The 13908-nt window shown below is 43.7% G+C and overlaps 1 protein-coding gene across 1 annotated transcript in view; it reads left to right on the top strand.

Moving 5' to 3' along the window:
- pepd (peptidase D) overlaps positions 1 to 13908 on the top strand; it is a 158747-nt gene that overhangs the window by 47998 nt on the left and 96841 nt on the right. Inside the window, exon 7 of the mRNA XM_043706503.1 lies at positions 2128 to 2172. Within this exon, the coding sequence (XP_043562438.1) occupies positions 2128 to 2172 (45 nt within the window). The remainder of the gene's footprint in view (positions 1 to 2127; positions 2173 to 13908) is intronic.

Raw genomic sequence — 13908 nt, 5'->3', positions numbered from 1 at the left:
CCGCACTGTCCCCATGACTTGTCCTACCTGCCTAGCTTCCTTTCCACCTATCCACTCCACCCTCTCCCCCACCCTCCCGACCTATCACCTTAATCCCCTCCCCCACTCACCTATTGTATTCTATGCTGCTTTCTCCCCACCCCACCCTCCTCTCACTTATCTCTCCACCCTTCAGGCTCTCTGCCTGTATTCCTGATGAAGGGCTTTTGCCTGAAACATCGATTTTCCTGCTCCTTGGATGTTGCCTGAGCTGCTGTGCTTTTCCAGCACCACTCTAATCTAGACTCTGGTTTCCAGCATCTGCAGTCATTGTTTTTACCTACCCTGCTCTGTCCTGGACCTTCTCTTCTGTTTATGTTTAACCTAAAGTAAGGTAGTTGTTCAACTACTTGTGTGATCCTAGTTGGAGATTTTTTTTTTTAAATTAATTCATGGGATAAGGGCATTCCTGGGTTGGCCAGCAATTTATCACCCATCCCAAACTGCCCAACCGTATTACTGTGGGTCTGGAGTCACATGCAGGCCAGACTGGGCAAGGAAGGCAGATTTCCTTCTCTGAAGGGCATTAGTGAACTGGATGGGTTTTTCCAACAATCAGCAATGGATTCATGAGCATGAAATTCCAGATTTTACTCAATTCAAATTCTACCATCTGCCATGCCCTGGTGCTACTAAAAACCAGATCCTCTGAACCTTACTTGGGTTTTTAGACTAATGTCGATACCTCTGTTAATCTATGTAAGATAATACTTCCCAGCCATCACCTTCATTATCCAACAACCAATGGTAATTACTAAATCATCAGAAAATCTTTACAGTGCGGGACGAGGCCATTCAGATTATCAAATCCTCACTGACCCTTTGAACAGAATCCTCCCAGACCCAGGATGAGAGACATGAGAGTCACTTGCTCTTCATTGTCCAATCCAATAAATCTGGCATTGAGCTTCCTGATTTCTTGGAAACATTCAAAGGATAGGCTATTCTGCTTCTGTCCCATAGGCGTCATTCCAACCCGCCCAGTCCCCGGCACCACCTCATAACTACTCTTTTTGAATCTTGTACAGAAGGAAACTCCGGAACAATTGACCAATGTTTTTCACACAGTGAGTGGTTCCAAATCTGGAAGGTACTCCCTAAGTGTGGCGGAGGCAGGGTCCGTTGTTGCTTACAGCAGAAGAAACATTTGCAATGCAGTTGGGAAAGTGCAGGCATGCTGGACAAATTCCGTAACTCATTGAGTGAACAATAACATAATTGAAAGACCTTATCCCCATGCTGAAACTATTTGATTCTGTTTGGCTAATTGTGTCTCTGCCAACTCTTTGAATGAATTGTGATTACTCCCACTCCCCAAGCTTTCCCCTTTTGAGCATCAAAAATAAATCTGCTTCCACTGCCCTTTCAGGCAGCAGTTTCTCACAGAATAAAGAAATAAATTCAGTTTCCCTCCTTTTGGCTTTTTTCCAAAGATCATAAACCTGACTCCTGATGTCCTTCTGGCACTGGAAGCAGTTTCTCCTTTTTTTTTAAACATGCTGTCAAGATCCTTCATAATTCTAACCACCTCTATTAAACCTCCCTATTTTACCTTCTCTGCTCAAAGATGAATAGTCCCAGGTTCCATAGTGTCTCCACTCCTCGACCAATCAGGCATGTGTAATCCTGCTTTGAGTTTTATTTGTACCAAATGTGGTTGTTAATTTGAAGGAAACCCTGTCTCTAACAAAGGGCCAGTGGGGTGAGAAGGGGCAGCTGTCATGGTTTGCAAGATTTATGGAGGTGATGAGGGGGATTGCTCAGATGGGACAGGGGGTGGGCGGTGGGTGCAGAGGGTTTGGAAAGGTAATTGCTTGTCATGGAGCGGTATGTGCATTTGGCTGGTCCTCTTTATTAACTTGGTCATACTCTGTTTAACTGGTCAGTATTCAATGAATTAGCTCACTATCGCTTATGCAGATGCGATGTGGTAACCGGTCTACAGGTATTGACCAAGTTCATTGTGCTTACTTTGCTCTACATTAAACAATGAGAATAAATGGCAGATGAGAGAGTTGAAGGAGCCAGGAGACAATGTATTGCAGATTTCAGAGGAAACCTGACTAAAATAAACTCTCTTGTTTGCAGGTTTAATGTGAACAATGCTTTACTTCACCCTGTGATCATGGAATGGTGAGTACTTGATCAAAATCATATGTAAAACCCTATGACCTGTGCAAACTGTGCAGGTCAAACAAATGCCATGAATCATTTTGTGCTTTTTTTTGTTCAACTTGATAAACTAGCAGGAGACCCTGGAACAGGTTCTGATAATTTTGAGTGAATGCAAGGAGAGTCTGCCTTATTAATCTAAGACTAAACTCCAAATCCAAAGTGTTTGCAGTTTTTATACACAATGGGTCACTTATAAAAATCTTAATCTGATCAGTTGGCACTATGTTGGCTAGATGCCCTGGTGTTAGTTTGCTCAGTTCCCACAATACATACAATCGACATTGTCTGTATTTACCCAATGTCTACATTATCTTATTGTGTCCCCTAGCTGTCCTCAACTCCCTATCTTATTTCTGCACACCTGTGATCTTTCAGTTCTGATATTTTACTGACACACGAACTGAAATGGCTTATCCCTATTAAATCCATAACTAGTTGAAACTGCACAACTCTTATTCAATTTCTTCAGCTGTATCAATCCCCTTTGTTTCAAGTTGCAACAATCTGTATTTACATAGTATCTTCAAGATTAAACATTTCAAGGAATGTCACTGGAGCATTGTCAAATAAAATCTGTGTAACTTGATTAGGTCAGGTCTGATCAAATAAATTACTTTTAAGCATCATCTCAAAGGAAGAGAGATCAGTAAAGAAACTTAGGAGGAGTTTCTAGGCAACTGAAGCCAGAGCTGCCATTGGTTGAATGATAGAAATGGCATAATGTATCTTTAGGGGCAGCAGCAGCCCATTCTGCCCCTTGGGTCCGCTCTGACCAACAATGTGATCACCAATAATCTGATTGACTTTGACTTTGAATCCCACATTCTCACCTGCCCCAATAACCGCTCTTAAGTCGTGATCTTTTATATATTGGCTTAAATCCAGGTGAGATTTACCAGGGCTGCTTTCTCATTAGAGAGAGATGACTGGTGGTGGTTTAACCCAAGGTTCATCTCGCCTCAGGTGAGGGGAGAGGTTGAGGAGGAGAGTCTGTCATGATAACCTCAGCCAGAGCAGGAATCGAACCCGTACTGTTGGCATCACCTTGCATCACAAACCAGCCGTCCAGCCAACTAAGCTAACCAATCCTCTATCCACCTTTATCTTTACTTACAGCTTTACCTCTATTAAATAGTAATTTGCAGTTGAATCTTAAATGTGGAATATAAATAAAATTAGAAAGAGATTGAGAACTCAATGTATGGAATTCAATGTAGCTAAGTGTGAGGTGATTCACTTTGGGAAGAAAAACAAAAAGATGGGGTACTGGGCTAATGGTCGGATACTCTTAAATGTGGAATATAAATAAAATTAGAAAGAGATTGAGAACTGCATTCCTCACCAAACTGCTAGCACTCTGTTCCACGTCACACTCAAATGGAGGTGATCAAAAGACCAGGATTGGATGATGCTCCTGTTTTTATTGAGTCTATCTTTTGATTACTGTGCTGTACTGATTATTATGGGTCGGTTAGCTCAGTTGGCTGGACAGCCAGTTTCTGGTTCAGAGTGATGTCAACACTGAGTTGAGTTCCCACACTGGCTGAGATTCCCATGAAGTACTTCTCTCCTCTACCTCTTCCCCTCGCCTGAGGCTTGGAGACCCTCGGGTTAGACCACCAGCACTTATCTCGTGCTCCCTCATGCTCTCTCCCAGGAGAGCAGCCCTCTGGTCTAGTGGGACTATGTCGAGTTGACCTTTACCTTGTACTGGTTGTATGACTGGTCTGCACCTGAACTCCAGAAAACAGGAGCTGAAATACTAATGCTGCAGTTTGACAATTTGAAAATAAAAATAAATAGGCCACGTCATTAAAAGTGCAAAAAAGGTCCTTTGTTTGGTGGATTTTTGGATGTGGGATTTTACTATTCATCAAACCCACAAATGGTTTTTATTTTTCAGATTCTGTGTTCCCAATCTTCAATTTTGCTACAACTATAATTTTCCTGAAATTTGTCATTCTAATTTTGCCACGAACACGCCATTGAACTCGGTGTCATTTTGTTTAATATTTTTCCATGGCTCTGGTGCAACCAAAACAAACCAGAGAGTGATGAGAAATTTTTGCAGTGACTTGTTGCTAATTGAAAGGGTAGATTCAATAGCTTCATAAAATTGAACTGATACTTGGAATAGGAAAACAATTACAGGGGTTAAACAGAGCGTGGAAATAAATGGATTGTTTATTCAAGCAGCCAGTACACGCCTGGTCATCACCTCCCCTCCAATGTGCATCTCTCCTCTATATTTAATACCACTTCCACAGCCTGACATAGCCCCCACTCTACCATGACCATCAAACCACAAGATCAAGATGGAGACAGCATGCCAGGAGTAGCACCAGACATACCTAAACTCGAGTTGTCACCCTGGTAAAACTTCCAAACACGAATACTTATGTGCCACATGGCATAAGCAGCAAGTGATAGAGCTAAATGATTCCACAACCAGTGCATCAGATCTAAGCTGTGCGGTCCTGCCCCACATCCAGTTGTGAATGGTGGAGGAGAAGGTTCCACAAGTACCCCCATCCTTAATGGTGGAAGAGCCCAGCACAGCAGTGCAAAAGATAAGGCTGAAATATTACCATCAATCTTCAACAGAAGTGCTGAGTGGATGATCCATCTCTGCCTTCTCAGTGGTCCACAGCATTATGGATACCAGTCAGTAGTCAATTTGATTTACACCATGTGACAGCTAGAAAGCACTGGATACTGGAAAGGCTATGGGCCTTGATAACATTTGGAAATAGCACTGAAGATTTGTGCTCCCCTACCCAACAGAACAGCTGTGACTAGGGATAGCGATGGCCTAATGGTGTTATTGCTGGCCTGATAATGCAGAGACCCAGGTAATATTCCAGGGACTGTGGTTCAAATCCTGCCATGGCAGATGGTCCAATTTGAATTCAACAAATATCTGGAATTGAGTTGAAAGATTACCATGAATTTCTATTCGGCTGATGGAAAAAGGGGAAGGAAACTGTCATCCTTACTTAGTTTGGCCTACATGTGACTCCAGACCCACAGAAATGTGGTTGACTCATAACTACCCTCTGGGTTGGGCAATAAATGTTGATCTAGCTAGCAATGCCCTCTTCCCATGAATAAATAAAACAGAACACTGGAGTCTATTTGGCAATGTGGAAAATTGTCCAGGTATGTCCTGTATATAAAAAGCAGGACAGATCCAACCCAGTCAGTTACTGCCCCATCAGTCTGCTCTCGATCATGGGTACAGTGATGGAAGGTGTCATCAGCAGTGCTATCAAGCAGCACCTGCTCAGTGATGCCCAGTTTGGGTTCCCCCAGGGCCACTCAGCTCCTGACCTCATTCCAGCCTTGGGTCAAACATGGACAAAAGAGCTGAATTCCAGAGAGAAGGGGAGGGGAGAGGAGAGGGACAGCCCTTGACGTCAAGGCTGCATTCAACTGTGTGGCATCAAGGAGCCCGAGCAAAACTGGGTGGGGCAGGAGGGAAGAATCTCTCTGCTGGTTGGAATCATAAGAAAGATGGTTTTGGTTCCCCAAGTCAGCCATCTCACCTCCAGGACATCATTGGGTAGGATCCAACACACACACACACACATCTTCAGCTGCTTCATCAATGACCCTCTCTCCATCATAAAGTCAGAAGTGGGGATGTTTGCTGATGATTGCACAATGTTTAGCACCATTTCTGACTCCTCAGATACTGAAGCAGTTCATGTTGAAATGCAGTAGGACCTGAGCAATATCTAGGTTGGTCTTACAAGTGGCAAGGAGTATTCATGCCATACAAATGACAGGCAATGACCATCACCAATAATGGATAATCTAACCTTTGCCCCTTGACATTTAGTGTCATTACCAGCACTGAAACAATATCCTGGGTTACCATTGACTAGAAATTCAACATATAAGAGCAGGTGATAGGCTGGGAGTACTGCAGCAAGCACCTCGCCTCCTGACTCCACAGAAAGTCCTCACTTTCCCCAGAAACAGCCCACCATCTACAAGGCAGGAATGTGATAGAATGCTCCCCACTTGCCAACAACACACCAAAAGCTTGATGATATCCAGGACAGAACAGCTACTTGATTGGCACCCCATCCACAAGCATCCCCTCCCTCCACCACTGAAGCTCAGTAGCAGCAGTGTGTACTATCTACAAAATGCACTGCAGAAATTCACCAGACATCCTCAGACAGCATCTTCCAAACCCATGACCACTTCCATCTAGAAGGACAAGGGCTGCAGATACATGGGAACACTTCCCTCTGCAATTTCACCCTCCAAGCTACTCACCATCCGGACTTGGAAGTTGATCACTGTTCCTTCACTGTTGCAGGGTTAAAATTCCCTCCCTGAGGGCATTGTGGCTCTACCCAGAGCACATTGAAGGCAGCTCACCTCCACCTTCTCAAGAGGCAACTAGGGGTGAGCAATAAATCATTGCCCAGCCAATGATGCCCATAGCCCATGACTGAGTAAAAATAAGTGTGCTCTGTTCTGTTCCCCACCCTCTCCCATTTGTCACTTGTAGGCTCCTTGCTTATGGACATTTGCTGATGTTGCTTCTGAACAGCAAGGTTTTTGTTGGGGTGGTCACTTCCCACTGCTATGGGAGTCTTGGAAAGCCAGCTTGACTTCTCTCTCAGCACACAGCTCCTCCACCAAATGATTCACAGTGGCACTCCCTGCTGCCTATTTGCCTTCAATGATTTCGGCACTACCCCTTCTGCAGCCATGACACTCTGCCTCCCATGCTCTAATGTGTTACAAAAAAAGTGAGCTTTGAGGATTGAAAGAGCAAAGATTCTGCACCACTTAACAACTGATCTGTCTGGATTAAAGTGTTGCTGGAAAAGCACAGCAGGTCAGGCAACATCCGAGGAACAGGAAAATTGACGTTTCAGGCAGGAGCCCTTCATCAGGAAGGGTTCCTACCTGAAATGTTGATTTTTTTTTTTCCCTGCTCCTGGGATGCTGTCTGACCTGCTGTGCATGTCTAGCAACACTCTAATCTTGACTCTAATCTCCAACATCTGCAGTTCTCACTTTCGCCTAAAGGATATATCTGTCAGAGTGCAAGTGGGTTTGTCAGTTTTATCTGATAGTTTCAGTCTAGTGCTGATTCTGGGCCTGGATGAGTTAATAACATCTGTGCAGCTTGCAAGTTGAAAAATGATTTCAATTGGGGGAAAAGTTTAAACTGTATTTACTATGAAACATTCATACATATTTCATGAGGAGCTGCCACAATATAGTCAGAGAGGAGATTTATCATAGTGAGGTATGGTGCTAAGTGCTGTGAAAATACAATAGATAGCAATTGAAAAGTGAGTGTGTCTGGTGTAATGCCCAGTGCTGACTCACATTGGCTCTTTGACGTCATTAATTGAATTAATCTGACAGGATGGATTTTGTTCATTTGAACTGCATGGAGATGGCAGAAATGCTCAATTTAGAGGCGCTGGAATCTGTTAAACAATAACGGTTTGCCACTTTTCAGAGAATTTCTCTTTTGTGCGCTTTGACATACACTGCACTTACAGATTGTTTGGGCACAATCACAAAGGGTTGTGAACAGTTCCCATTGCACACCCAGTGCTTGCTCAGTCACTGAATAGGTTCAAGGCTGTGATCGATAGATTTTCATGCACTTAAAGGAATTGATGTGTATGAGGTTAGAACTGGAATGTGGAGTGCAGGTAGTCTACCATTGTTCACCTGATCTCATTGACTTGCACAGCACGTTTGAAATCATGAGTAAAATAGTCCTGCGATCTGATCTTGCCCTCCGTTCTTATTGCACTGACCTGGCCATTCCCAGTAATTTTATTCACCAACCTCATCTCATTCCAATCTCCTCTTTGCTTGTCTTGTCAATGCTGTTTACTGTAGACTGGAATCCATGATGCTGGGGCTAGTTTAGAGTTGTGCTGGAAAAGCACAGCAGGTCAGGCAGCATCCGAGGAGCAGGAAAATTGACGTTGCAGGCAAAAGCCCTTCATCAGGTATCAGCATTCCTGATGAAGGACTTTTGCCCGAAACATCGATTTTCCTGCTCCTCGAATGCTGCCTGACCTGCTGTGCTTTTCCAGCACCACTCTAATCTAGACTCTGATCTGCAGCATCTGCTGTCCTCACTTTTGCTCCCATGATGCTGGGGAGCTACCAGAAGAGGCTGAGAGGGATCATGCAAAAGCTTCAATCTTATCTTTTGTGCTGATGTGCTGGGCTCTACCCTCATCGAGGATGGGGTTATTTGTGAAGCCTTCTCCTCCACTGAGTTGTTTAATTATCCACCACCATTCATGACTGGATGTGGCAGGACTGAAGAGCTTAGATCTGATAAGTTGGTTTGGGATCGCTTAGCTCTGTCTGTCACTTGCTGCTTATGCTGTTTGGCAAGTAGTCCTATTTGGTAGCTTCACCTTCAGGTATGCCTGGTGCTGCTCCTGACATGCTCTCCTGCACTCTGCAATGAAACAGGGTTGACCCCCTGGCTTGATGGTAATGGTTGAGTGGGGGATATGCCAAGCCATGATGTTACAGATTGTGCTGGAGTACAATTCTGCTGCTGTAGATGGCCCACAGCGCCTCATGGATGTCCAGTATTGAGTTGCTGGATCGGTTTGAGGCTGCAGATTGGAGAATTAATTGTTTGGAAACTGGCACTAAAATATTGTTTTGTGAAACCTGGGACTGGTGACCAAGAATATTTCAGTGATTTTCAATGGACTGGTGAACAAACACAGAATACAGAACTGAGTTACCTGGTAACACCACCAGCTATTCAAGCTGAGCTGAGAATCTCCTATCGCCACGCCCCCAAACTGCATTGTGGCATTTGTTAGACTCTGAAAGGGAAAACCTAAAGGCATACAGCTCAGAAACAGACCCTTTGGTCCAACTCGTCTATGCCAGCCAGGCTTCCCAAACTAACTAGTCCCACATACCTGTGTTTGGTCCATATTCCTCTAAACCTTTCCTACTGTGTACTTATTCAAATGTCTTTTCAATGTTGTAACTGTACCTACATCTACCACTTCCTCTGGCAGGTCATTCACATATGAACCACCCTCTGTGTGAAAAGATTGCCCCTTAGGTCCCTTTTTAAATCGTTTTTCCCCCCTCTCCTTAAATATATGCCTCTCACCACCAGCTTCTCATGGGCAATAAATACTGGCTGGCTGGCCAGCCAGCAATGCCCACATCCCACAGAATGAATAAATTTAAAAAAATGTTTTGGCCCGTCTTTAGGACATGTCTGGATTATATTAGGAGTCTATACCCAAAATTGACACAGCAAATAGAGACCATTTGGCATATCCTTTTAGTAGTAGCAAATTCTTGATTCAAATTCCATCTAGTGCTGCCCTGGCTCTACCTGTACCACTGTACATTGCTATGCTGCAAATTTTTTATCTATTCTTTTCTTAAAAGATACGATGCTCCCTGTCTGAACCATTTCCAGAGGCAAAATGTTCCATGCTATAACAGCTGTGTAGACTAATTTCTCAAAAACACGTTTCTTGCTTTCAGGGAGAATTTTAAATCAATGACCTGCTCTCTCTTTCCAATATTTGGTTTGTTTTAGATTTCCAACTATGTTCTTTTTAGCTCTCTTATCTTTATTCTGGCATCACTTTACTCTCATCAAACAGAATCTAATTTCGGTGCACCTTGGATATGAAATTTCATCTTGGCTGCATTGATTCTGGGATATTTCAAGCTTTCGATAGAGCTTGGGATTGGAAGGAAAGAAATTGAATCAAAATGAAAGTGCTTTAATATTGGGACCTGCTTAGCTGAGATTGTTTCTGGCCACATGTAATGCAACCTGGTATTGCAGCCTCAAGAGCTAACTCATATCTAATAACATGAGAGGAGTGAGGGACTGTCATTGCAGGAGAATGAGGCAGACAGTGAAATATCAGACAATTGATAATGTTTGGTTTGCACCTTTTGCAATGAGATCTCTTTGATTCTTACTTGAGTGTCTGTCACCCAGAGTTTCACTGACCACATTATTAAGAGTCAGTTTCTTGCTGAGTTATGTTTTCATGGGTTCTGGTACTTATATTTTATGCATTGACTGAGACAGTATATATCGGCTATTCAACAACAGGTCCATCAGGAATGTCAAGGCAATGATATAAAGCAGCTTTTCTACCACCGGTCGACTACCTTCCTTAGCGTTGGCTCACTGAAGCTAATTATAAATCATAGGCGAAAGTGAGCACTGCAGATGCTGGAGATCAGAGCTGGAAAAACACAGCAGATCAGGCAGCATCCAAGGAGCAGGAGAATCAACTTTTGGGCAAAAGCCGTTCATCAGGAATATAATTGGGAGAGGTGGGGCTGGGGCGAAGGTGGATGGAAGTGGGGGTAATGGTGATAGGTCAGAGAGGAATGTGGAATGGATAGGTGGGAAGGAAGATGGACAGGTGATGAGGAAATCGCGGAGGGAATGATCTTTACTGGAAGTGGATAGGGGAGGGAAGGGAAATATATCTCTGGTGGTAGGGTCCGTTTGTAGGTGGTGGAGATGCACCTACGCAAAAGGTGGGATCTGTACGAAACTGCCAATAAAGTGACTGCTTCTGTCCTGTTTCAGACTTCCACCCTATAGTGACAATTAAGGAGGCTTAGCAGGCAGAGTTTAGTGTGGTAGCTATTACAAAGGAGAAAGTGCTAGTAAAGCTGAAAGGTTTAAAAATCGATAAATCTCCTGGCCCCGATGAGCTACATCCTAGAGTTCTGAGGGAGGTGGCTGAGGAAATAACTGAGATGTAGGTTGTGATCTTTCAAAAGTCACTGGAGCCAGGGAAAGTCCTAGATGATTGGGAAACCGCTGTTGTAACCCCCTTCAAGAAAGGATCAAGACAAAATTATATGCCGATTAGCCTAACCTCGGTTGTAGGTAAAATTCTAGAATCCATCGTTAAGGATGAGGTTTCTAAATTCTTGGAAGTGCAGGGTTGGATTAGAACAAGTCAGCATGGATTTAGTAAGGGGAGGTCGTGCCTGACAAACCTGTTGGAATTCTTTGAAGAGGTGACAAGTAGGTTAGACCAGGGAAATCCAGTGGATGTCATCTATCTAGACTTCCAAAAGGCCTTTGATAAGGTGACTCACAGGAGGCTGCTGAGTAAGGGCAGGGCCCATGGTGTTTGAGGTGAGCTACTTGCATGGATTGAGGATTGGCTGTCTGACAGAAGGCAGAGAGTTAGGATAAAAGGTTCTTTTTCAGAATGACAGCTGGTGACAAGCGGTGTCCCACAGGGTTCAGTGTTGAGGCCGCAGTTGTTCACGTTATATACTAATGATCTGGATGAAGGGACTGGGGGCAATCTGGCAAAGTTCGCCGATGATACAAAGTTAGGTGGACAGGCAGGTAGTACTGAGGAAGTGGGGAGGCTTCAGAAAGATTTGGAGAGTTTAGGAGAGTGGTCCAGGAAATGGCTGATGGAATTCAACGTCAGCAAATGCAAGGTCTTGCACTTTGGAAAAATGAATACAGGCTTGGACTATTTTCTAAACGGTGAGAAAATTCATGAAGCCAAAGTACAAAGCCAAATCTCGGAGTACTAGTCCAGGATTCTCTAAAGATTGATTTGCAGGTTGAGCCTGAGATTAAGAAAGCGAATGTAACTTTGTCATTTATCTCGAGGGTTGGGATATAAAAGCAGCGATGTGCTTGAGACTCTACAAAGCTCTAGTTAGGCCCCATTTAGAATACTGTGTCCAATTTTGGGCCCCACACCTCTGGAAGGACATACTGGCACTGGAGTGTGTCCAGCGGAGATTCAGAATATCCCTGGAATGATGGGCCTAATATACAAAATACGGCTGAGGATCCTGGGATTGTATTCATTTGAGTTTAGAAGGTTGAGGGGAGATCTAGTAGAAACTTACAAGGTAATGCATGGCTTAGAAAGGGTGGATGCTGGGAAGTTGCTCCCCTTAGGCAGGGATACTAGGACCCATGGGCATGGCCTTAAAATTAGAGGCGGTCAATTTAGAAGGGAAATGAGACATTTCTTCAGCTAGAGAATGGTGGACCTTTGGAATTCATTGCCATGGAGCGCAGTGGAGGCTGAGACGTTGGGTGTCTTCAAGGCAGAGATTGATAAATTCTTGAACTCTAAGGGCCGAATGGCCTTGTTTCCACTCCTGTGTATTATAGACAAACTCTCCTCAATTATCTCTCTTTCTGCAGCTGTGATCCTATACCTGATTAACAATGCCACTTCCCCACCTCTTTTACCTGCCCTGCGTCCCTGTTCCTTTTTTAAACATCAAAACCCTGGAACATCTAACAACCGTACCTGCCATTGCGATATCCAAATCTCTATAATGGCCACAATTTCATTGTTCCAAGTACTGATCCATGCTCTAAGCTCAACACCCTTATTCCTGATACTAGCACTAAAATAGACACACTTCAACCCACCACACTAACTGCACCTTTGCCCTAATAAGTGCCTATTCCCCCCTCACAGAGTCTCTTGATCTGTGAAATATGGGCATCACTGCCCACCTTGATAGCCCTGGCAAGGGTGGTCATGAGCTGCGTTTATGAATTATTGCATTTCTTGGGGTGTAGATATGTCCATTGTACTGTTAAGGAAGGAATTCTAGGAATTTGACCCAGCAACAGTGAAGGAATGGTGATATATTTCCCAGTCAGGGTGGTGAGTGGCTGCAGGAGAACGTCTAGTTGGGGGTGTTCCTATATGTTGGCTACACTTGTCCTTCTAGACTGTAATACACTTGTATTTCAAAGGAGTCTTGGTGAGTTGCCAGAGTGCATCTTGTAGATGGTGCGTACTGCTGCACCACTGACTCAGCCTGGGTGTTAGTGAAGTTTGAATATGCTGAGGGGTGTTGAACTTCCTGAGTGGTGTTGAACTTCCTGAGTGGTGTTGAACTTCCTGAGGGGTGTTGAAGCTGCACCCGTTCTGGTGAATGGGGAATATTAGTGAAAAGCCTCTGGTTGCATTTCATTGACAGGCATGTTCATTCCTTGACATAGTGACTCTCAGATCTACTTCCAGTTGAAGATTCTTTGTTTCCTCCTTGTTGTACTTCTGGCTAGCAGTTTTCTGTTTCTTCCCAGTTTGATTACCTCCTTCAGATGGGGTTAAGTCAAATATTTTGAGTCTTGCTTACTCATTTCTATTCTTGGGATACATCACATCTGTCAAAAGGTAAGTGTGTGTCAGTGATCAAAAATGACCAATGGCATTACTCCGTGCCAGCATTCTCAGCTGGCCTTGTGTGATAATGTGAGCAGAGTGTATGAAGAACAACTTTACACGTAATATCTTAACTTTAATGATCCTAGGGCATTATAATTGAAAGTGATAATGTTGAATAAAATCAGAGTCAATGAGAATATCATTTATAAATATAAAGAGAATTGACTATTTAAGAAAATTCAGGAATAATTTAGGCTAGTACAATTGCAATATTTAAAAGGCATTTGGATGGGTATATGAATAGGAAGGGTTTGGAGGGATATGGGCCGGGTGTTGGCAGGTGGGACTAGATTGCGTTGGGATATCTGGTCGGCATGGACAAGCTGGACCGAAGGGTCTGTTTCCATGCTGTACATCTCTGACTCTGACTTCAAGTGAAATTTACACATAATAAAGTTGTTTTGACTAGCAGCTGTGATCCTCAATAAAATCACAAATGTCT

Source organism: Chiloscyllium plagiosum, chromosome 17, assembly GCF_004010195.1.
Source record: "Chiloscyllium plagiosum isolate BGI_BamShark_2017 chromosome 17, ASM401019v2, whole genome shotgun sequence".
In the NCBI taxonomy this organism is placed as follows: domain Eukaryota; kingdom Metazoa; phylum Chordata; class Chondrichthyes; order Orectolobiformes; family Hemiscylliidae; genus Chiloscyllium; species Chiloscyllium plagiosum.
Note: the sequence above shows the minus strand (reverse complement) of the source record. Positions and strands in the feature narration are given on the sequence as shown.